This window comes from Leptonychotes weddellii, chromosome 5 (genome assembly GCF_054177405.1).
Source record: "Leptonychotes weddellii isolate Sample4059 chromosome 5, ASM5417740v2, whole genome shotgun sequence".
NCBI lineage: Eukaryota > Metazoa > Chordata > Mammalia > Carnivora > Phocidae > Leptonychotes > Leptonychotes weddellii.
Window position 1 is genome coordinate 20,799,383 of NC_138373.1, and position 25,859 is coordinate 20,825,241.

General features: G+C 35.5%; 1 protein-coding gene across 1 annotated transcript in view; it reads right to left on the bottom strand.

Annotated features, from left to right (window-relative positions):
* LOC102748978 (phospholipid-transporting ATPase ABCA3-like) overlaps nucleotides 1-25,859 on the bottom strand; it is a 120,797-nt gene that overhangs the window by 11,601 nt on the left and 83,337 nt on the right. The window contains exons 15-18 of the mRNA XM_081818873.1: nucleotides 19,617-19,775; nucleotides 17,218-17,396; nucleotides 11,100-11,225; nucleotides 10,678-10,872 (exon numbers count right to left, since the gene is read on the bottom strand). Of these exons, the coding sequence (XP_081674999.1) occupies nucleotides 10,678-10,872; nucleotides 11,100-11,225; nucleotides 17,218-17,396; nucleotides 19,617-19,775 (659 nt within the window). The remainder of the gene's footprint in view (nucleotides 1-10,677; nucleotides 10,873-11,099; nucleotides 11,226-17,217; nucleotides 17,397-19,616; nucleotides 19,776-25,859) is intronic.

Sequence of the window (25,859 nt, forward strand, 5' to 3'; positions counted from 1 at the left end):
TTTTTTTAAAGATTTTATTTATTTATTTGACAGAGAGAGACACAGCGAGAGAGGGAACACAAGCAGGGGGAGTGGGAGAGGGAGAAGCAGGCTCCCCGCAGAGCAGGGAGCCCGATGTGGGACTCGATCCCAGGACCCTGGGATCATGACCTGAGCCGAAGGCAGTCGCTCAACCGACTGAGCCACCCAGGCGCCCTAAGACTACACTCTTAATTCAGGTGTTAAGAGAACTCAATACATCTTGCAATATTTTGAAGATTTTATTTATTTATTTGACAGAGAGACACAGCGAGAGAGGGAACACAAGCAGGGGGAGTGGGAGAGGGAGAAGCAGGCTTCCCGCTGAGCAGGGAGCCTGACATGGGGCTCGATCCCAGGACCCTGGGACCATGACCTGAGCCAAAGGCAGACGCTTAACGACTGAGCCACCCAGGCGCCACTTCTTGCAATATTTTGAACAACAAATATTTTGATGCAGTGAGAAGGCCACTTTAAACAATGAAAGGTTATTAGTTAACTAAATAATTTGTATTTCCCTGATGGCTAGTGATGTTGAACACTTTTTCATGTATCTCTTAGTCATTTGTATGTCTTCTATGGAGAAGTGTCTGTTCATCTCTTCTGCCCATTTTTTGACTTGATTATTTGTTTTTGGGTGTTGAGTTTGAGAAGTTCTTTCTAGATCTTGGATACCAGCCCTTGATCAGAAATGTCATTTGCAAATATCTTCCCCCATTCCATAGGTTGCCTCTCAGTTCTGTTGACTGTTTCCTTTGCTGTGCAGAACCTTTTTTATCTTGATGAAGTCCCAAATGTTCATTTTTGCTTTTGTTTCCCTTGCCTTTGGAGACATGTCTTGTCTGTTGCTGTGGCTGATGTCGAAGAGGTTGCTGCCTGTGTTCTCCTCTAGGATCTTGATGGATTCCTGTCTCACATTGAGGTCTTTCACCCATTTTGAGTTTATCTTTGTGCATGGTGTAAGCAAATGGTCCAGTTTCATTCTTCCACATGTGGCTGTCCAGTTTCCCAGCACCATTATTGAAGAGACTGTCTTTTTTCCATTGGATGTTCTTTCCTGCTTTGTCAAAGATTAGTTGACCATAGAGTTGAGGGTCCATTACTGGAGTCTCTATTCTGTTCCATTGGTCTATGTGTCTATTTTTGTGCCAATACCATGCTGTCCTGATGATCACAGCTTTGTAATATAACTTGAAGGCAGGCATTGTGATGCCCCCAGCTTTGGTTTTTTTTTTTCAACATTCCCCTGGCGATTCGGGGACTTTTCTGGTTCCATACAAATTCTGTGAAAAATGTCAGTGGTATTTTATTTTGTTTTTAAGATTTTATTTATTTATTTGAGAGAGAGAGAATGAGAGACAGAGAGCATGAGAGGGAGGAGGGTCAGAGGGAGAAGCAGACTCCCTGCTGAGCAGGAAGCCCGATGCAGGACTCAATCCCGGGACTCCAGGATCATGACCTGAGCTGAAGGCAGTTGCTTAACCAACTGAGCCACCCAGGTACCCCATGTCAGTGGTATTTTGAAAGGGATTGTATTGAAAATGTAGCTTGCCCTGCACAGCATAGACATTTGCACAATATTTATTCTTCCAGTCCATGAGCATGGAATGTTTTTCCATCTCTTTGTGTCTTCCTCCATTTCCTTCATAAGTGTTTTGTAGTTTCTAGATTATAGATCCTTTACCTCTTTGGTTAGGTTTATTCCTAGGTATTTTATGGTTTTTGGTGCTATTGTAAATGGAATTGATTCCTTAATTTCTCTTTCTTCAGTTACATTGTTAGTGTATAGAAATTCAACTGATTTCTGTGCATTGATTTTGTATCCTGCCATGTTGCTGAATTGCTGTATGAGTTCTAGTAATTTGGGAGTGGAGTCTTTTGGGTTTTCCACATAAAGTATCATATTATCTGTGAAGAGAGAGATTTTGACTTCTTCTTTGCCAATCTGAATGCCTTTTATTTCTTTTTGTTGTCTGACTGCTGAGGCTAGGACTTGTAGTACTATGTTGAACAATAATGGTGAGAGTGGGCATCCCTGTCATGTTTCTGACTTTAAGGGAAAAGCTCACAATGAGATACCACCTTACACCAGTTAGAATGTCAAAAATTAACAAGACAGGAAACAACAAGTGTTGGCGAGGATGTGGAGAAAGGAGAACCCGCTTACGCTGTTGGTGGGAATGCAAGCTGGTACAGCCACTCTGGAAAACAATATGGAGGTTCCTCAAGAAGTTAAAAATAAAGCTACCCTATGACCCAGCAATTGCACTACTAGGTATTTATCCCAAAGATACAGATGTAGTGAAAAGGGGCACATGCACCCAGATGTTCATTGCAGCAATGTCCACAATGGCCAAAGTGTGGAAGGAGCTGAGATGTCCTTCAGTGGATGAATGGATAAAGAAGATGTGGTTCATAAATACAATGGAATATTACTTAGCCATCAGAAAGAATGAATACCTACCATTTGCATCGACATGGACGGAACTGGAGGGGATTATGCTAAGTGAAATAAGTCAAGTAGAGAAAGACAATTATCATATGGTTTCATTCATATGTGGAATATAAGGAATAGTGCAGAGGACCACAGGGGAAGGGCGGCGGGAAACTGAATGGGAAGAAATCAGAGAGGGAGATAAACCATGAGAGACTCTGGACTCCAGGAAACAAACTGAGGGTTACAGAAGGGAGGAGGGTGGGAGGATAGGGTAACTCGGTGATGGGTACTGAGGAAGGCATGTGTTGTGGTGAGCACTCAGTGTTATACACAACTAATGATACACAACTACATCAAAAACTAATGATGTACTATATGTTGGCTAACTGAACAGATAAAAAAAATTTCTTAAATAAAAAAATTTTAAAAATGAATAATTAAGAAGTTAACTCATAACAATATTAAAAAAACACAGATTCAGCAGATTCTGGGAAGATGGCAGAGTAGGAAGCTCCAATTTATCTCCCCACCTAGACAACAATTACACTGGCAGAATCTGACTGATAGAACTGTTTTGGAACCCTGGAGTCTATTGAAAGCTTGGAAATTCCAAGGGAAGATTTGGACTGTAAATTGTAGTTAATTTTAATCAATTCCAGCTTTTAGCACACTAGCACCTACCATCCTCTATTCCTAGCACTATTGTAGCATCTGTGCACATGTTCCTGGGGGAGCTGGCTGGGCTAAAGGAATCCTGTCCTCCAAATATTGGGCACCTGTATTCTGATTGCTTATTGCTGCTTCTTTCACAAACAGGAAAGTAGAGCCCATTCAAAGGAAGAAAATAAGACAATAGATGCTGTCCCTGAGTAAGACCTGATGATAGATCTGTTACACAAAGACTCTAAAACTACTTTCTTAAAGATGGTCAAAGAACTAAAGGAAGACATGGAGAAAGTCAGGAAAACAATGTATAAACATAATGGAAATTATCAGTAAAGAGGTAGAAAATATAAAGGGACACTAAAAGAAATTCTAGAACTATTAAGTATAATAACTGAAGTGAAAAATTCACTGGAGGGATTCAAAGGCAATTTTGAGTAGGCAGAAGAAAGAATCAGGAAACAAAAAGATAGTATAATGGAAATTACTGAGCCCATGAAACAGAAAGAAAAAAGATTAAAGAAAAGTGGATGGAGTCTGTGAAACCTGTGGGACACTATCAAGTGGATGAACATGCATTGTTAGGGTCTCAGAAAAAAGAGTGATAAAGGAACAGAGAGAATAGTTGAAGAAATGATGACTAAAAACTTCCCAAATTCAATGAAAGACATGCATATGAACAATCAAGAAGCCCAATGAACTCCAAACAAGATGAACCCACACCAAGATGCATTAAAATCAAACTTTCCGAAATCAAAGACAAAGAGAATCTTAAAGAAGAGACATGGGATCCTCAATAAAATCATAAACAGATTTCTCAGTACAAACCTCATAGGTCACAAAGCAGTGGGCCAGGGGTGCCTGGGTGGCTCAGTCAGTTAAGCGTCTGCCTTCAGCTCAGGTCATGATCCCAGAGTCCTGGGATCAAGGCCCGCATTGAGCTCCCTGTTCAGTGGGGAGTCTGCTTCTCCCTCTCCCTCTACCCCTCCCCCCTCAACTCATGTTCTCTCTTTCTCCCCCTCAAATAAATAAATAAAATCTTAAAAAAAAGAAGAAGAAAGCAGTAGGCCAAAATATTAAAAGTGCTAAGTTTTTGCTAAGTGCAAAATTTAAGAGAGTTCATTAATACTAGATCTGCCCTACAAGAAATGCTAAAGAGAGTCCTGCATGGTGAAATAAAAGGACAGTAGTGTATAACTCAAAGCAGTATGAAGAAATAAAGATCTCAATTAAGGAAAATATATGGGCAATTATTATTAATAAGAGCAAATATTATTGTAACAAAAGTTTGTAACTTGACTTTTTCTAAATGATTTAAGAAAATAATACACATATTATTATAACTTTGGGTTTTTTTACTCCACATTTTATCCTCTACATAATTGAAGAGACTAATTCATTTGAAAGAATTATTATTTCATGTTTTTGTTCATACAATGTATAAAGATATAATTTTGTGACATCAACAAACAAAAGGGGTAGGGACAGAGCTATAAAGGAGCAGTTTTTGTGTGTTATTCAAGTTATGCTGGTATAAATACAAATTAGAGTGTTATACATTTAATATGTATAGAACATGGACAAAAGGATATGAGAAAGGAATTTAAACATTTCACTGTAAAAAATCAACTAAATGCAAAAGAAGACTGTAATGCAAGAAATGAGGGACAAAACAGCAATAGGGCATATAGAAAACAGCAAAAGGAAAGAAGTTAGTCCCTTCTTATTAGGAATTACTTCAAATGTATATGATTAAAGTCTCAAATCAAAAGACAGAGATTGGCAGAATTATTAAATACACATGATCCAGGAGCATCTGGGTGGCTCAGTCTGTTAAGTGTCTGGCTCCTGATTTCAGCTCAGATCATGATCTCAGCATTGTGGGATTGAGCCCCGCACTGGGCTTCACACCGGGCATGGAGCTTGCTTGAGATTCTCTCTTTCCCTCTCCTTGTCCCCTCCCCCAACTTGCACTCTCCCTCTTAAAAAAAAAAAACAAAAAAAACCCCACCTGATCTAACTATGTGCTGTCTACAAGGTACTCACTTTAGATCCAAGGATATAAATACATTGAAAGTAAAAGGATGGAAAAAGATATCCCATGCAAATAGTAACCAAAAGGGCAAGCTAACTATACTAATATCAGACTAAATAGACTTAAAAAAATACAAGAGACAAGGAAGGACATGATATATTGGTAAAAGTTTCAATGCAGAAAAAAAAAATACAATTATAAATATCTATGCATCTAATAACATATCATAAAATATATGGTGCAAAAAATTGATAGAATTGAAGGGAGAAATAGTTCTACAATAATAGTTCAATACCTCAATACCCACTCTTAGTGACTGATAGAAAACCAGATGGAAGATAAGTAAATTGAGGACTTGAAAACACAACCAACCAACTAGATTTAGCAAACATACAGAACACTCTACCCAACAACAACAGCATATATATTCTTTCCTTTTTTATTTTATTTATTTTATTTTTTATTATGTTCAGTTAGCCAACATATAGTACATCATTAGTTTTTGATGTAGTAGTGCACATGGGACATTTTCCAGGATGGAACATATGTTAGGCCATAAATTGTCTCCATGTATCTAAAAAGATATCATACTCAATACTATTCAACCACAATGTGAAGAAGTTAAAAATGAAAAAATAAAATAAAATAAAAATAAAACTAGAAAATTCATAAATTTATAGAAATTTAACAACACCTTTTTAAACAAGGGATCAAAGAAGAAATCACAAAGAATGTCAGAAAATATATAGAGATGAATGAAAATGAAAACAAAACATACCAAACTTATATGGCTCAGTGGAAACATTGCTTAAGGTGCAAATTATAGCTTTAAACACTTACACTAAAAAATAATATATCAAATCCATCATCTAACTTTACAACTCAAGGAAACAGAAAAAGATGAAACTAAACATACAGCTAGCAGAAGGAAGGAAATAATAAGAGCAAAACAGAGATAAATGAAATAGAGAGGAGAAAAACAATGAAGAACATCAATGAAACCAAAAGTTGGTTCTTTGAAAAGATCAACAAAATTGACAAACCTCTAGCTAAACAGACTAAGGGGGTGGGGGGGAGGGCAAGGTCCAATGCTTCACAACATTGGATTTGGCAGTGATTTCTTAAATATGACACCAAAAGCAAAAAAAGAAAAAATAGACAAATTGGACTTCATGAAAATTTAAAAATCTGTGCCTCAAAAAAACACTATCAACAAAGTAAAAATGCAACACACAGAATGGGAGAAAGAAATTACAAATTATATATCCCATAAGACATTAATATCTGGGACTTATAGAGAACATCTAAAATTCAACAACAAAAAACAACAGCCTGATTAAAAATGGGTAAAGGACTTGAATAGACATTTCTTCAAAGAATATAAACAAATGGCCAATAAGCAAGAAAAGATGCAAATCAAAACTACAATGAAATACCACTTTGCATTCATCATGAGATGCTTTCTCAGCACCTTTTGAAATGATCATGTGATTTTAACCTTTTATTCTATTAAGGTAGTAGATCACATTTATTGATTTATATTTGTTGAACTATCCTTGCATCTCAAGGATGAATCCCACTTGATATGGGTGTATGATGCTTGAACTGCACTGTTGAATTCAGTTTGGTAGTATTTTGTTGAGAATATTTGTATCTATATTCATCAGGGATATTGGTCTGTAGTTTCCTTTTATTGTAGTGTCCTTATCTGGGCTTTGGTATGAGAATAATGTTGACTTTGTAAAATGAGTTTGAAAGTGTTCTCTTCAATTTTTTGGCAGATTTTAGGAATATTGGCATTAATTCTTTAAATATTTGGTAGAATTCACCACTGAAATCATCTGGCCCTGGGCTTTTATTTCTTAGAGAAGGTTTGATTACTACTACAATTTCCTTAATCATTATTGGTCTGTTTGGATTTTATATAGCCAGAAGTGGAATTTCTAGAGCATATGATAATTCTATTTTGGGGGGCACTGATATAAAGTTTACCACATCAGTATCTTTTTTAAATTGTTAAGACTTGTTTTGTGACCTAACATGTCATCCAAACATGTCATCTAACATATTCCTTGTGTGCTTGAATAGAATGTATATTCTTCTGCTGTTAGGTTAAAAGTTCTGTTTGTTAGGTCCATTTGATATATAGTGCTGGTCAAATTCACTCTTTATTGATTTTCTGTCTGGATGTTCTATCCATTGTTGAGGTTTCCTGTTATTATTGTATCAGTTTCTCCTTTCAGATCTATTGATCTTTGCTCATATACTTAGATGTTCTGATGTTGGGTGCATATATATTTACAATTGTTATATCCTCCTATTGAATTGACACTTTTTATCATTAGTGTCTCCCGACAGTTTTAATTAGTTTACTTTGTCTGATAAAGTATAGTCATCCCTGCTTTCTTTTGCTTACCATTTGTATAAAATATGTTTCCATAACTTCACTTTCAGCCAATGTGTATCCTTGAATCTAAAATGAGTTTTTTGTAGACATATCATAGTTGGATCTTTTTTTTCCATTTTCTCTTTTTTCCTTTTTTTTTAAAATTTAAATTCAATTAGCCAAGGTATAGTTAGTTTTTGATATAATGTTCAATGATTCATTAGTTGAATATAACACCCAGTGCTCATCATATCATGTGCCCTCTTTAATTCCAATAACCCATATGCCCCATCCCCCCACCCACCTCCCTTTCCACAACCCTAAGTTTATTTCCCAGAGTCAAGAGTCTCATATGGTTTGTCTCTGTCTCTGATTTTTTTCCCATTCAGTTTTCCCTCCCTTCCCCTATTGTCCTCTGCACTATTCCTTATGTTCCATGTATGAGTGAGGTGGTCCTAAGAGGAAAATACATAGCCATCCAAGCCTCTCAAAAAATTCCAAATGCATGAGTTAACCTTACACCTAAAGGACCTAGACAAAGAACAGCAAATAAAGCCTAAACCAAGCAGGAGAGGAGAAATAATAAAGATTAGAGCAGAAATCAATGAAGTAGAAACAAGAAAAACAGTGAAACAGATCAATGAAACTAGAAGCTGGTTCTTTGAAAGAATTAATAAGATCATAGTTAGGTCTTAATTATTTATCCATTCAGCCTGTTTCTTTTCTTGGGAAGAGTTTGGTCTGCTGAGACTTACTGATAGGGAAGGATTTATTATTGCCATTTTGTTAACTGTTTTTTGTTTGTCTTATAGTTCTTTGGTCCCTCTTTTTCTCTCTTGCTGTATTCCTTTGTGTGTCATTGTTGTTGCTTTTTGATTGATGATTGATAGGTGTTAATTCCTTTTCCTTTTCTTTAATGTAACTTCTTATTTTCTTTGTGGTTACCAAGGGGCTTACACAAAATGTTTTATAACAGTCTCTTTTAAGCTCTTTTTAACAACTTAAATTCTCTGCTTTTCTCTCTTTTTCTTCCACATTATATGCTATTTATGTCACAATTTATATCTATCTATCTTGTATTATACATCCATTAACATAATTTAGTTATAGTTGTTTAAATACTTTTTTCTTTAACTTTTATAGTACAATTAAAAGCAATTTACCCACCACCAATATAGTAAAACATTTCTGGTTTTATCTATGAATTTATGTTTATCAGTGAGCTTCATATTTTGTTAGGCTCTCATATTGTGCAGTGTCTTTTCATTTAACTTGACAAACTCTTTTTAGCATTTTTTTGTAAGACTGTTCTAGTGGTGATAAACTCCCTCAGAAAATCTTTATCTCCCCTATATTCTTGAAGTACACATTTGCTGGGTATAGTACTCTTGGTTGGCAATTTTTGTCTTTCAGCCCTTTGACTATATTATCCCACTTACAGCCTGTTTCTGCTGAACAATTTTCTGATCATTAATGGGGGTTCTCTTGTATGTAACAAGTCACTTTTCTCTTGCTACTCGCAAAATTCTCTGTCTTTAACTTTTTATAATTTGATTATGTGTCTTTAACTTTTTATAATTTGATTATGTGTCTCAGTGTGGGTTTCTTTGGATGCACCTTTTATTTTTTTACTGCTTTTGATCTTCTAGATCTGATGTCTATGTCTTTCCCCAGTTTTGCAGTTTTTATCCATGTTTTTTTTTTTTATTAAGCTTTCTGCTCCTTTCTCTCTCTCTTCCTTCTTAGATTTCCATAATGCATATATTTGTCTTCCTGATAGTGTCCCTTATGATTCTTATGCTATCTTCACTTTTTCATTCCTTTTCCTTTTTCTCTGATTAGAGGATTTCCAATGACCTGTCTTTGAGGTTTCTCACCCTTTCTTCTGCTTGATGTAGTCCACTGTTGAATTCCTCTATTGAATTTTTCAGTTCAGTTGTTGGATCCTTCAGATACATGATTTCTGTTTGATACTTTTATGCATTTTCTCTTTGTTGAAATTCTCATTTAGTTCATGCATTGCTCTCCTGAACTTGGTTAGCATACTTACAATCATTGCTTTGAATTCTCTGTCAGATAAATCACCTATCTCATTAGGGTCTTTTTCTAGAGATTTACCTTGCTCTTTTGTTTAGAATATATTTCACTGTCTCTTCATTTTTCCTGACACTCTATATTGGATTATGCACATTAAATAAAAAAACCAACTCTCCCAGCCTAGACAAGTTGGCCTCATGTAGGAGAAGAAATCACGTGGCTAGGGATTCTCTAAACCTCTTAAAACTTTGTGCTTGTCCAAACCACCACTTATGTTAGTGACCCTAGGAGATTAGGGTGTATCAAATCCCATCAGTGCCCTGAAAGCTGAGGAAGTGCCCACAAGCCCATTCAGGCTCCTGGAAGATTACTAATTGCCTGCCCTATTAGTTCCCAGATGCAGATTAGTTTGAAGTTCAACTTTTGTTGGAATGTTAGATATGTAGTCTAGCCCCTTCTGGCAAGAAACTGGGAGCTGGGTATGTTGGCCTACTTGCTTTGTGCTGAGCCATCCTGTCAGCCCCCAGAGCTAGGAGATTTGGGAACCAGTCTCTTGGGTGGCAGCCATAAAAATTGAGGAGCTACATGTATGGTTTAAACCTTTCAGTGCTCACGGAGAAGCTGGGAGTTGGGGAGTCCCTCCTGAATGTAAGACACTGTGTTGTGGGTGGGGTTTACAGAGTGAATGTGTTCCAGCTTACCCTATCCTTTTTGATGTATTTCCTCAATTGTATGATGTGTAGGAATCTCCCAATTCATTTCTGGATTTCTCTGAGGGAAATGATCCTTGTGTGACTGTTTATTCAGTGTATCCATGGAAGGAGGGAAAGTCAGGAGCCTCCTATTCCACCATCTTGCTCTCCAGTAGTTTCAAAGAACAGTAAAGACACTCTTGTCTTAGATTCTCAGAGTAAGGCTGCTCTTATTATCATATCACTTCCCCTAAAAATGTATTTCTCTCTCTGAAATCCACTGGCTGAGTCAACAGTATCAATATCAATACCTGCCAGGATTCCTACCTATCACCTTCCACTACTTGCCTCTTACCTCTCCCCCCAAGTAATCATGCTACTCACATCTCAGATATTAATCGTGTCTTACCTCTAGAAGATTTTTGGTGATACTTAAATTCTCAATGAACACATCCCCAGAGGTAGCAGTCTCCTCTCCTGTCAATATTTCGAAGGTAGTAGTTTTTCCAGCTCCATTTAATCCAAGCAGTCCAAAACATTCCTCCTTTTGGATTCCAAGGGAGATATTTCTGACAGCCAAAACAGCTGGACATGTAAAATATATCTTAAAAAATACAGAAAACACAATATAGCAAAGGATATTTATAGGTTAAAATCAAAAAATACATCAGACCCCTATGGACCACTATGGACCTCAGACAGCTTCACAAAAACTCTTCTACTCTATTGGAATAATACACATAGATTCAGGAGACCACAGTGAGCCCTTGATGCTAATGACATGCTCTTTGATAGGAATGAAATCATAAGTTGGCCATTGAATAATATTACCTTTGTGAGTTCCTTAATAAGTACTGTGAAATTCAGCAATTCCTGAGGCTGCTCCAGGATTCTGTTTCTCTCATATTGTACATCATCATTTTCAGATTCCCCAGATAATTCTGTGGACACTATATCCTATATTTTCAAAAACAGCATCAGAGAGATGAATATCCCTTAGACATCTGGTCTAGATAACTGGTTGGCTTCAGGAAGGCTTAACTGGGGGATAATCTCAAAGATGTCAAAACAGAAAGTTCAAATCATTCCCAAAAGACTTCCTACATACATATCACACTGTCATTTATAAACATCCTCTATTTTCAAAGTTTAAAAACTATACTCCTATCCATGAGCAAGTAGCTTGTTCCTATCAAAATGGATACTTCATCAAAAACTGGAATCACAACAAACACTATAAATTATAACCAAATATTATTTGCTAATAATATTTATTTTATAAGATACCAATAGAGCTAAGAAGAGGGAAGATTAACTCTGTCTCTTCTGAGAGGAAGAGTGGAATCCAGGGACCATTTCATAGTAAATAAACAATTTAAAAAAAATAAATAGGAGTTAATCAGGAGACTTCTAATGGGGAAGGGAGAAAAAAGGGCAGGGCATTCCACGTGGTGGAAAGAATATGAAAGAATACTCGTAAGACTTGTCCATCACTCTTTTTTAATTTTAAACTTTGTTTTGAAAAAAATTTTATTTATAAACAAGTATAAGCACAGTATAATTCCAGTATGCATTTTAGTCTTCTAATGTTAACACCTTATTTAGTCATGGTACACTGGTCAAAATGAAGAAACTGACATTGGTTCAATTCTAGGAACTACAGATTTTACTGTGGTTTAGTGCAAAATATGTTGAATAATTTTAATGCCACTTTTAGTCTAAACTTTTAAAGAATAACATATATCCAGAGAAGTACATAAATCATAAATCTGCATCTTAATGACTTTTCACAAGGTGAACATATTTGTGTAACTGCCTCTTTCTTTCTCTCTCTCTTAACGGAATTCTACTTTATATACTTTTCTGTGTCTGGCTTCTTTAGGACATATTATATTTGTGTTTTTATTCCATGCTGTTGCATATGAGTTATAGCCTATTTCTTCTCATTGCTATATTCTATTGTGAGAATAGACATTTCTTTTATTATGTTATGTTAGCCACCAAACAGTACATCATTAGTTTTTGATGTAGTGTTCCATGATTCATTATTTGCGTATAACACCCAGTGCTCATTACAACACGTGCCTTCCTTAATACCCATCACCGGGCTAACCCATCCCCTCACCCTCCGCCCCTCTCAGATTGGTTCCCAGAGTCCATAGTTTTTCATGGTTTGTCTTCCCATCTGATTCCCCCCCTTCAGTTTTCCCTTCCTTCCCCTAATGTCCATTATATGACTGACAGACATGTGGTCTGCTTCTTTCTCTTTTTTTTAATGGGCTGGCTCTATTATGAATAATGCTGTGTTAACATTCTTGTAAATGTCTTTTGGTGAACATGAGCGAGCATTTCTGTTGGATTTATACCTAGAATGGGAGGTTCTGGCTCTCAGTGTGTGCTCATTTTCATAAGCATATGAAGATAATACTTTAGAAGGTAATGCCAGGTAGTTTTCTAAAGGGTTATCAGTTTATATTCCCAACATCGGTGTTTGAGACTTCCAGTCATTCTGCAGCCTCAGCACTTAGTATTTTTATGAGTATGTTGTGGTGTCCTTCAGTGGCTTTAACTTGCATTTACTGATGACTACTAATGTGAATTTTTACATATATTTATTGGATATTTGGATATTCTTTTTTGTAAAGTCAGTGTCCCAAGTCTTTTGCCAATTTTCAAATTGCATTGTCTGTCTTTTTCTTACTGATTTGCAATTCAAAAATCTTTTTTCCACTTGGTGACTTGCCTTTTCACTCACTTGATGTCTTTTGATAATGATGCCCTCACCATCATGAAGGTATTTGCTATGTTTTTGTTCTAAAAGCTTTATTTTTTTGCCTTTCACATTTAGATCTACAGAAAAGTTGTAAATCTACAAATGGAGTAAGACAGGAGTCAAGTTCATTATTCTCCATGTGGATACTCAACTGGATCAGCACAATTAATTGAAAATAACATCCTTTCTCCACTGCATTATGTGTCAATGTTGTCATATATCAGGTGACCACATATTTGTGCATCTATTTCCAGACATTCTATTCCATTTGTTCTCAAATTTTAGCATGTACCAGAATCAGCTGGATGGCTTATAAAACACAAAATGTTGGGTTCCAACCCAAAAGCTTCTGATTCAGTAGGTCTGGGGTGGGGCCCAAGAACTTGCATTTCAAAAAAGAAAATTCCAAGCTACTACAAATAACCACACTTTAAGGAAAATTATTTTTTTCTAATACATTGTTTTATTTGTCTGTCTTAGTTGCTATAGTTTATTAAAAAATACCTACATATGGTAGTATTAGTCCACCACTTTTATTCTTCTTCAACATTTCCTTAGCTATCCTTGGCATTTTGCATTTCCATGCAAACTTTAGAATCAGCTGATCATTTTCCATACACAAACATGCATACACAAAAATACCCACTAGCATTTTGATTGGAATTGCTTTGATTCTTTGGATCAATTTGGGAGAAAACTGTCATTTTCCCAATATTGGGTTTTCCAAAGCAAGAACATGATATATTCCTTCATTTATATGTCTTGTTTAATCTCTCAATACTGTTTTGTACTTTTCCATATAAAGGTCTTGCATAAATTCTGTTAGATTTATTCCTAGATATTTTTTTCTTTTTATGTTATTCAAATAGCATCATTTTACATTTCACTTGTTTGAGGCTTATATACAGATATATAACTGATTTTTCTATACAGACTTTTTATTTAGCAATATTAATTTTAACATTTCATTCCTTTATCTATGTACACAATCCTGTCATTTGTAAATAATGAATTTTAAAATTTTTTACAATTTTATGCCTATCATTTCTTTTTCTTGCCCTATTGCACTAAGACCTGTAGTAAACTGTTGTATAAAAATGGAATTGAAAAATGGAATAAAAGGGAATAAAAGGTATAGCATAGGGAATACAGTTAATGGTATTGCAATAGTGTTGTATGGTGACAGATGGTAGCTACACTTATGGTAGCAGAGCATAACATATAAACTTGTCAAATTACCATGTTGACACTTGAAACTAATGTAACATTTGTGCCAACTATACCTAAATTTAAAAAAATGGTACTAGCAGGCACTCTTGTCTTACTTGAGAACTCAGAAGGAAAGCTTTCAAGAATTTGCATTAATTATGTTATTTGGGGGCACCTGGGTGGCTCAGTCGGTTAAGCATCTGCCTTCAACTTGGGTCATGATCCCAGGGTTCTGGGATTGAGCCCTACATCGGGCTTCCTGCTCAGCAGAGAGCCTGCTTCTCCCTCTCCCTCTGCCTGCCACTCCACCTGCTTGTGCTCTCTCTCTCTGTCACATAAATAAATAAAATCTTAAAAAAATAATCATGTTATTTGATGTAGTTTTTTTTGTGGTTACTTTTTACCATATTAAGGAAGTTCCTTTCTGTTTTTGGTTTGCTGAAGGATTTTATAAGAAATTTAATTTTATCAAATCTTTTTTCTGACTCTCTCAGGATTATAATTGTTTTTCTGATTTTTCTTATTAATATAGTGAATTATGTTTTATTAGTATGGTGATTGATTTTAAAGTGTTACACTATCTGTTAACTAAATTGAATTTAAATTAAAAAATTTTTAAAAAGTGTTACACTATCCTTACATTCCTATAATAAAACTTAACAGGTGATGAATTCAAACTAACATTTTTGTGAAGGATTTTTGCCTCTATGTCTGTAAGCATGATTCATCTGTAATTTTTCTGTTTTGTAACATTATTTATAGCTATTATTCTCAATGTTATTATGGCCTCACAAGACAGCAGGACAGAAAAATAAAGGTAAGAAAATAAATCAATGAAATAGAAAACAAAACATAGAGAAGTAAAAAATTCAAAAGTTGGTTCTTGAAAGAGATGAATAAAACTGGTTAAATCCCTAGCAAGAGTAATCAAGAAAACAAGGTTTGAGGGGGGCAGAAAAACCACAAACTACCAACAGATATTAAGAACAAAACAAAAGGATATTGTGAAAAGATTTTTGTCAATACATTTGATGGTTTAGATGAAACTGGCACATTACTTGAAAAGTACAAAATAAGAAAAGAATAGAAATAGAAATAATAGAAAACCTGCAGACTCCAAAGTCATATAATTTGAAACTCTTATTACAAACTTTACCCCAAAGAAAATCCCAAGTCCATATAATTTTGCCATTGAATTCCTCATTCCCACAACTCTTGATTGCCCTCAGAATGAAGTTCAGGATCCTTAGCATGACACATTGGAGGTCTTTCCTGCCTTGGCTCCTATCACTTTTTGCAGTCATCTTGTCCTGCCTGCCAACACCTGAACTTGGCTCCAGACATGCTGAATAGCTCCTTTAATGTTTTCCAATTCCTTGTCTGTGCATAAGTTGACCTCTATGCCTTGGACTCACTTTCTCAAGTGTCACCCAATGCCTAAAGCTTGGTTTGGTGACACCTAGATGCATTTCTAGCATTTTGAGTTTCTGTTTATTAGAGCACATATTTTTTGGATTGTATTTGTCTGAGCTCTGATTTGGTCCCTGTCCTGAAACCCTTTCTCTTGCATCTCTATGGAGGTATCATTTACCCTCTCTTCCAAATCTGGGAATCTGTTTGTTCCTCCTAGACCCCTCCCAGGAATCTGAGTCCTGTCCAACATCTAGTGTGATACCAGGTACACAGTAGGTGCCTGAGACATATCTTCAGAATGTATGACCTCAGCCTTGAGTGTTGGACTTTGCTGGTGCTAACCAGCTGTTTTCTTGCTCATTTGACCTAACCCTCCAGTTCCTGGGCTCTTCCTACCCATTGAGAAATTCCCTACATAATCTTGCAGACTAATAGCTCAGCTGAATAGGAGACACTCATAAGATCTGGACACCAGGTGTTGGCTCTACTGATGACACCAGAGCTGGGCCTTTGCTCAGCATCTCCCCCACTTCTGGAGGCACATCTTGGATATTCCCTGCCTTTCATGCCTCCATTAGTGCTATCATTCACACCTTACTCATGCACATTATCTTGATTACCTATGGAGTCAGACCTGTACTGGGAACTGTGAAGAAAGACCAGATTGGCATGGTAAGAATTTGGATTGGAAGTCTAAGCTTATGGGAGAGTCATGCAATTTCATCTATTTTGGTAACAGAGAGGCTCCTTTTTGCCTCAAAATATTCTTTCTTCTGAAATTATTTCATACAGTGGTTCTCAAAGCATGAAGGAGCAGCAGAAGCATCACTTGAGATGTATTACATATGCAAGTTCAGGCCCTACCTAAGGTCCACAAAATCAGCAACTCATGGGACAGACACCAGCAACTTGTATTTTAAGAAGACTTCCAGGAGAATCTGGTAAATGCCAGATTTTGAGAGCAACTGCTATAGAGCCTTACTATTAAATGTGCATTCTATGGGCTGGCAGAATCAATACCACCTGGGAGTTTGTTAAATATCCAGGGGCCAAATTAGGGTGCGTGAGCACTTTGGGGAGGGACTGGCCTTCTGATACAAAAGATGTTCAAAAGAAAGCTTTCTATTATAATCAAACTATAAAAAAATCGTGTTTTTTTGTTTTCTTAACTGAAAATTAATTACTTTTGTGTTTATATTTTATTTTTTTATTTTTATTTTATTTTATATGTTATGTTAGTCACCATACAGTACATCATTAGTTTTTGTCCCCGGTGATGGGTATTAAGGAGGGCACGTATTGCATGGAGCACTGGGTGCTATATGAAAACAATGAATTATGGAACATTACATCAAATATATCATATTTTGACTGGTGGAGGCCGTAATGTTTAGAAACCACAAAGTTCAAATTAAGATGAAGATCTCTGATTCATATGGATCTCAATCAACATAGATTGATTTATATTCCTATATTCAATAATGGAGTTAGGCATGTGTAGAGACATGTTTTTGGTCTTAGAGATATCTCTAAGAGCCATAGCCAGCTACTTACCTTATTAAATTTCTTGTAGATACCAAAGAAAATATAGCGAAACACAAAGGTTCTCACTTTCCATGAGGTGGTCTCCAAAAGGAAAATCAAGAGGAAGAAAATAAATCCCGTAACAGCCATCGCAACTAAAAATCTTCCTATTGCATCTTTTTCCAAACTATATACATTCATCTGAGTTACTGATGTCAATGACAAAGAAAAAGATATAGGTTTACTTTAAAAAATTAATTCAATGAGAAAACTCTAAGAAGTCAACAAACTAGAAGTACTATAGAATCAAATAGAATGGTTATCAAATAAGCACAAAATACTATATTTAATGGTGTGTTTGATGACTTTGTATGTCATGCAAGATATCTTCAAGATCCTTTAAGATCCTTTAATTCCATGAATTTTGTCTTGCTATAGTTCTAGGCATCCATTAGATGTTTGAGTGAATGCCTGTTCACACTAATCAGAGTACTGGGTAGCAACAGAGGCTCCCCTTGCCCCAAAATATGCGTCCTTTGAAAATACTTCAGATGGTGGTTCTGAAAGTGTGGAGCAGTGGCAGTAGAATCACCTAGAATATGCTACATATGCAAACACTCTCACCTATAAGGGAATACTAATATTTAAACTAAGTTGGAAGTGCTCAACAGCTGACATTTTTTCAATCAGTTATGTGAAAAAGGTAATAATTACAAGGTTCTAAATTCATGGTTATGAAAATAATAGGCTCATCAGGAAGGTGAAGATGATCAACTCTCCCTTTTTCACTGTTAAAAAACTTTTTATTAACATACCATGTACATATATAGAAATTCACATACTTTTTTTTTACATACTATGTATATATATAGAAATTCACCCAAGTGTAGGACTCAATAAATTTTTACAAATTAAAAATACCTACATAGGGGCACCTGGGTGGCTCAGTTGGTTGGTGTCTTCCTTTTACCAGTTTGAGTGAAGGATAGAGGACTTTCTATGATTTATATCTCTTTAACATCTCCATTTATAATTTATAATTGTCTGAAATATTTCCTCTATATACATTGAGAACATTATCAGACAATGTTATTATTTTTGCTTTAACTGTCAAACTCAAGAGGAGACAATATATTGTATTCATTCATATTTTTACTCTTTGTTGTTCCAAAATTCCTCTTTTATCATTTCATTTATGTTTACAGAACTTTTGTTAGCCATTCTTTTAGAGTTTCTACTGGTGACAAATTCCTGTAGATTTGCTTCACTTAAAAATGTCATCATTTCCCCTTCATCCAGAAGGATATAGAATTTTCTAGGTATATAGAATTTTGAGTTGGCAGCTTTTTTATTTCAGCACTTGAAAATTATGTTGTGCTACTGCTCTGGCCTTCATGGTTTCTGATGAGAAATCTATAAATTAGGGGAATTGTTTCTCCTTTATAGATAATGTATTATTTTTCTGTATCTGCTTTCAAGATGTTTTTTTTTAAATTTAAATTAAATTAAATTTAATTTATTTTATTATGTTCAAGATGTTTTTGTTATTTTTGGTTTTCAAGGTTCGATGATGATGTCTCTTGGCATGACTTCTTTGGTTTTAACCTATTTGGAGTTTATTCAGTTTCTTGAATCTGTAGGTTTATATCTTTTTTATGTTTATTTTTTATTATGTCCCTTTAAATTGAGATATAATTGACATACAGACATTATATTAGTTTGAGTATATACCATAATGATTTGATATTGGTATGTTTTTTCTTGTGATGGGAACTTTTAAGATACACTCTTTTAGCAACTTGCAAATATACAATACAGTATTAACTATAGTCACAATGCTGTATATTACATCCCCATCACTAATTCATTTTATAGCTGGTAGTTTGTACCTTTTGGTCCCCTTCATCCATTTCACCCATCCCCAATCCCCTGTCTCTGGCAACCACTGATCTGTTCTCTAGGAGTTCAGTTTTTCTTTTTAGATTCCACATATAAGTGAGATCATATGGTATTTGTTTTTCTCTGTCTGACTTATTTCACTTAGCGTAATGACCTCAAAGTCTATCCATGTTGTTGCAAATGGCAAGATTGCCTTCTTTTTTTATGACTGAATAATATTCCATTGCGTATATGTGTATGTATATGCATAGATGTATAAATATATATCACATTTTCTTTATCCATTCATCTGCAGAGATTCTATCCCATAAGAAAATGCATTATGCTAAAGTTTTGAATCTTAGCTCTAACTTGTACAAGTTGTGTGATAGAGTAAGTTATTCAATTTTGTATAACCTTTAGTTTCCTCAAAGTGAGTATAACAACACATAACTTGATGGTTATTGTGAAGATTCAAAATAATATAGGTAGAGCTATTTACATTCAATAAGTAATAGGCCAGTGGTATCTGATGAGTCCCAGATACTCACTTGCTTTACTACAGTTTATGAAGGCAGGAACGTCTGTTGAGGAACACAGAATGTTTGTCTCTTGGTTATCATAATATTTGCTGATGCTCATCCCAAAGTTATGCATGGGTAACACCATCATTGAATTAAGTAGGAGGCTTTCAAAAGCAGATCCTTTGTCTGTGATTAAAAAGATAACATTAGCACGCTTTATACAAAATGAATTGCCCCAGGAAAACAAAATCTCCCCAATCAAATTAAAAGGAGAAAATTACAAAGCCATATTATTATCCTCAAGAAACTCTCATTTCTTGCCACTAAGTATATATTTGTAGCATAGTTTATGTTGATAATTACAGCACTGGAAAATCCTCGGCAAAGTTGATACCCATATAACCTATCTTCTGTCACCTGATGTGAACAGGAAATGAATACTGATGATTTCTCTTTTTCTTATCTTACATGGATGAATAAAGAAACAAAGTTGTGGTAGGAAATTTAGCGTATGACAAGAGTGGGAAAGAGATAAATATTTTATCAGTTGAAAGGAGATACATCTACAGAGAGATACATCTTCAGAGAACCAAGCTTAAAGCTCACTGAGGTTTCTCTAATATTAAATTAATGTGTATAATAGTTGAATATATATGAAGGAGTATGAAACATGATTACAGGTTAAGGTTATGAATGGTCATTGTAGGACTTCAAGACTGAGCTCAGATTATTAGTAATAAATATAAAATGATATGCCTGAACAAAAAACATATTTGTAAGACACTTTGACAAAAGAGAGGTGGCCAACCAAGGATGACAGGGAATGAGTGAAGTTCCTAAGATAAAAATTTCCTTTTTTTTTTTTAAAGACTTTATTTATTTGACAGAAAGACACAGCAAGAGAGGGAACACAAGCAGGGGGAGTGGGAGAGGGAGAAGCAGGCTTCCCACTGAGCAGGGAGCCCGATGTGGGGCTCGATCCCAGGACCCTGGGATCATGACCTGAACTGAAGACAGACGCTTAACGACTGAGCCACCCAGGCACCCCTAAGATATAAATTCTCTAAGAGGGAAAGTCATACCAAACCTGCCCCAAAGAGGGTAAAATTGCTGTATATGCAAATAATCTAGTATCCAGAAAGAATTCTGAACATTGATTGGCCAACGGAGTAGATGCCAAAAATAACAAGGAGCTAATGTTATAAAGTATTTAGCCTCTCTCCCCACAGAATATGTAAATATCCTCTTTTCTTTTAAAAGATTATTTATTTATTTATTTGACAGAGAAGGAGAGAGAGAACAAGCAGGGGGAGCAGCAGACGGAGAGGGAGAAATAGGCTCGCTGCTGTGCAGGGAGCCTGATGGGGGGCTTGATTCCAGGACCCTGGGATCATGACCTGAGCCAAAGGCAGATGCTTAACCAACTGAGCCACCCAGGCACCCCCATAAATATCCTCTTACCTCTAAGGAGTAGAGGAAGATCTTTCTACATAAAGAAAAGTAATATGCTAATATAACTGGTTTTGACTCAGTTTTGTCATGTAACAAAAATAAAATTCAATTTATGCAATTAATAAAAATTTTTTTTTTAATTTTTTAAGAAGTAATGATTCCTTAGCTGACATACTGTTGAAGGATACCATATGAATGGGGTGTGGAGGAATATAAAAACTGACAAAAAATGTTTTGTAAATGCATAGATAATCTTTAAAAATACTTATCTTCCAGTTCAGCATGTGTACGGACCAATATGAGTAGAATACCAATCAACCAAATTGGATACAATCATAAACAGTGTGGCCATCTTGTGTGTAATGACTGAATACTGACCCTCTCTGTAGGATCTAGAGAAAAGCAGAATTACTATCTGTTGTTTTGGTGTGCCTCTCTTTATATTCTCCATATTTCTGATAACAATTTCCTGATTTTCACATCATCTCTGAATAATGAGTTCAGTTTCTTCTTTTCTAATCTCACATCCTTTATTTTCATCTATTACTACATTGACTAGGACCTTAGGTATAGTTGATTTTAAAGGGAATGTTTTATATGATTCAGTATTGTGTATGATATTCATAAATGCCCTTTATCAAGTTATGGAAGTTTCTTCCTAGTTATTAAAAATGCTATAATGGGGGTGTCTGTGTGGCTCAGTTGGTTTAGCATCTGCCTTCGGCTCAGCTCATGATCCCAGGGTCCTGGGATCAAGCCCTGCATGTTGGGCTCCCTGCTCAACGGAAGTCTGCTTCTTCCTCCCCCCTCCCCCTGGCTCCTGCTCTCGCTCTCTCTCTCAAATAAATAAAATCTTTTTTTAAATGCTATAATGAATCGTTGTTGGATTTTTTGAATGATTTTTGCATATACCAAGGTTTCCCCCATTAATGTATTAAATGTGGTGAATTACATTAATAGACTTTCTGAGTCTATTATTACTCCAATAAATCTACCCTGCATTACAGGAAAGAATCTGTGTTTCACTGATTTCCTTTTTCAGTATGATTCACATTTTCCTTTCTTTATACGTCTAATAACTCTGATTGCATTCTGGGCATTTTGACTTTTATGTTGTTAAGACTTTGGATTCTTTTATTCTCTTCTGAAGAATTTGCTTTAGCAAGCAGTTAACTTGACTGAAATCAAACTGTTTACCCAGCAGTGGGCAGCAACGGAAAAAATCAGTTCAGTTGTTTTATCCTCAGTTAGGCTGCTTCAGTTTCTCCTTTGTACTTGCAAAATTCAGGTGTCAGCCAAAGGTCTGGGAATATTCTATAAAGAAATTTTGGAGTGACCCTTTGTGGTCCCGTCATCTTTCTTTTAATTCGAAGAATGCTATAGTTATCTCAAATGATGTGCTCTGACTCTTAACCTGAGATTGCAGGTTTCTATCAGAGTTTTAGCTATCCTATACCTCCAAACTATGCCCTGTCCTTAGGAAAAAAGCAACAGAAATGAAAAACTCACACAGTGCTTTTTCATTTCAAGTGTGAACTCCCTTCCAGTTTCTGCCTACTTTCAGTCATTGTAAAGTACCTTCAAATTTTAAAAAATTTGTCCATAGTTTATAGTTGTTATGTGTGGGAGGATTGGTCTAATAAATTCCTCCAGTTTTACAAGTAGAAGAATACCCATAAAGTTTTGTAGTCTTGGATAGCATAAATGTTGCATATCATCATTACATTTACTCCTTGGTATGTGAGTTTCATTTTCTAAATAAAACCTATTTTTTAATATCAGTTGTATTCACTAACCTTGCAAAATTCACTCATTAATTCTCACAGGTTATCTATAATTATTTTATTTTACTTTATTTATTTTTTAGAAAGAGAGAGAGTGAGATCAGGGAAGAGGGGCAGAGAGAGAGAGGGAGGGAGAGAGAGAATCTTCAGCGGGATCCACACTCAGCGTGGAGCCCAACATGGGGCTCGATCTCATGATCCTGAGATCATGACCTGAGCCAAAATCAAGAGTCAGATGTTCAACCAAATGAGCCATCCAGGCGCCCCATATCTGTAATTATTTTAGATTTTCTGTGTACACAGGGTCATCTGCAAATAATGATAGCTCTACTTCTTCTTTTTCCAATACTTACACCTTTATTATTTTCTTGCCTATTGTGTGGCTAAAACCTTCAGCACAATGTGGAATATAAAAATAGCATCCTTGATTCATCCCCAAATTCAAATGGAAATCTTTAGAGAATCTTGTATTTTTAAAAAAAACTTATAGTGAATAGAACAGACTATTTCTTAACTTTTTGTATGAGACCAGCATAATGTTGATACCAAAATCTAAGAATATTATAACAAAGAAAATTACTGGCCAACCTGTCTCATGGATTAATAGAAAACTCCCTTATAAACTATTAACAAACTGGATCTAGAAATTATAGTAAGGGATAATACAACCAAGTTTTGTTATTACAGGAATATAGAATTGGTTTAACATAAAAACAATTAGTGAATATCACCACATTAAAATAAAGCAGAAAAACTGTATGATCATCTCATTAATGAAAAAGAAAAAAGATATTTGTTAAAATTCAACACCTGTGCCTTATTAAAAAAAAAACAAATTAGAAATGAAGGATATATCTGAGTCAGATATATGTATCTACAAAAAAAAATCACTGGCATATAGCTGTTCAGGTATCTTTTTATTGTGGTGAAATATATATAACATTTATCATTATAACTCCTGGTAAGTGTACAATTCAGTAACAATATAGTCACAAAATTGTGTAATTATCACCACTATCTATACTCAAAATGTCTTCATTCTCCTCAATAAAACCTGTGCCCACTAAACTCTCCCTGTTTTCCTGCCAGCAGACCCTGGCAATCTCTAGTCTACTTCTGTCTATATGGATTTGCCAACTTCATATAAGTGTAAGTACACAATATTTGTCCTCCTGTGTCTGGTTTATTTCACTTAGCATAATGTTTTCAAGTTCCATTCATGATATGGCATATATAAAAACTGTATTCCTTTTTGTGGCTGAATAATACTCCATTGTATATACATACCACATTTTGTTTATTCATTCATCTATTCATGGACAATTAGATTGTTTACATCGTTTAGTTATTGTGAATAATGCTATGAACATTGGTGTACCAATATCTTTTCAAGTCCTTGATTTAAATTTTCTTGGATATATACCTAAGAGAGGAGTTGCTGGGTCATATGGTAGTTCCATGTTTGACATTTTAAAAAAACCACCAAATTCTTTTCCACAGTAGTGTCACCATTTTACAATCCCACTAGCAATGCACAAGGTTTCTAATTTCTCCACATCCTTGGCAAAACATGTTGTTTTCTGTTGTTTTTCTTTTAGTCACCATCATAATGGATGTGAAGTGGTATCTCATTGCTTTGATTTGCATTTTCCTAATGACTACTAATGTTGAGCATCTCTTCATGTGTTTGTTGACCATTTGTCTATCTTTTTTAGAGGAATGTTTGTTAAAGTTATTTTCTTATCTTTTTGTTGTTATGAGTCCATGTATTTTCTAGATATTAGAGCTTTATTAGGTTTATGATTTTCAAATATCTTCTCCTTTATGTAGGGTTCTTTTCACTTTCTTGATAATGTCCTTTGATAAACAAAAGTTTTTAATATCATAAACTGTATAGCTTATAAGCAAAAAAAAAAAAATTATTTCTCTCAGTTCTGCAACTTGGAACGTCCAAGAGCAAGGTGCCAGCAGATTCAGAATGTCTGTTGAGAATGCACTCTGTGGTTCATAGATGGCACCTCATTCATCACTGTCTCCTCATGTGACGGAAGAAATGCGAGCTCTCTGGGGTGTCCCAAAAGTTTTAATTTTGATGATATCCAATTTATATACATCTTTTACTGTACTTACAGTGTTTTATCTAAGAATCCATTGCCTAATCCAAGGTCATAAAGATTTACCCCTGTTTTCCTCCAAGAGCTTTATGATTTCAGCTCATCACAACACATGCCCTCCTTAATACCCATCACTGGGCTAGCCCATCCCCCCACCTCCCTCCCCTCTAAAACCCTCAGTTTGTTTCTCAGAGTCCATAGTCACTCATGATTCATCTCCCCCTCCGATTCCCCCCCTTCATGTTTCCCTTCCTTCTCCTAATGTCCTACATGCTATTCCTTATGTTCCATAAATAAGTGAAACCATATGATAATTAACTTTCTCTGCTTGACTTATTTCACTTAGCATAATCTCCTCCAGTCCCATCCATGTTGATGCAAAAGTTCTGATAGCTAAGTAATATTCCACTGTATATATGGACCACATCTTCTTTATCCATTCGTCTATTGAAGGGCATCTTTGTTCTTTCCACAGTTTGGCTATTGCGAACATTGCTGCTATGAACATTGGGGTGCATATGGCCCTTCTTTTCACTACATCTGTGTCTTTGGGGTAAATACCCAGGAGTGCAATTGCTGGATCATAGGCTAGCTCTAGTTTTAATTTTCTGAGGCACCTCCACACTGTTTTCCAAAGTGGCTGTACCAACTTGCATTCCCACCAACAGTGTAAGAGGGTTCCCCTTTCTCCACAACCTCTCCAACATTTGTTGTTTCTTTCCCTGTCCATTTTTGCCATTCTAACTGGTGTAAGGTGGTATCTCAGTGTGGTTTTGATTTGAATTTCCCTGATGGCTAATGATGATGAACATTTTTTCATGTGTCTGTTAGCCATTTGTATGTCTTCTTCTGAGAAGTGTCTGTTCATGTCTTCTGCCCATTTTTTGACTGGATTATTTGTTTTTTGGGTGTTGAGTTTG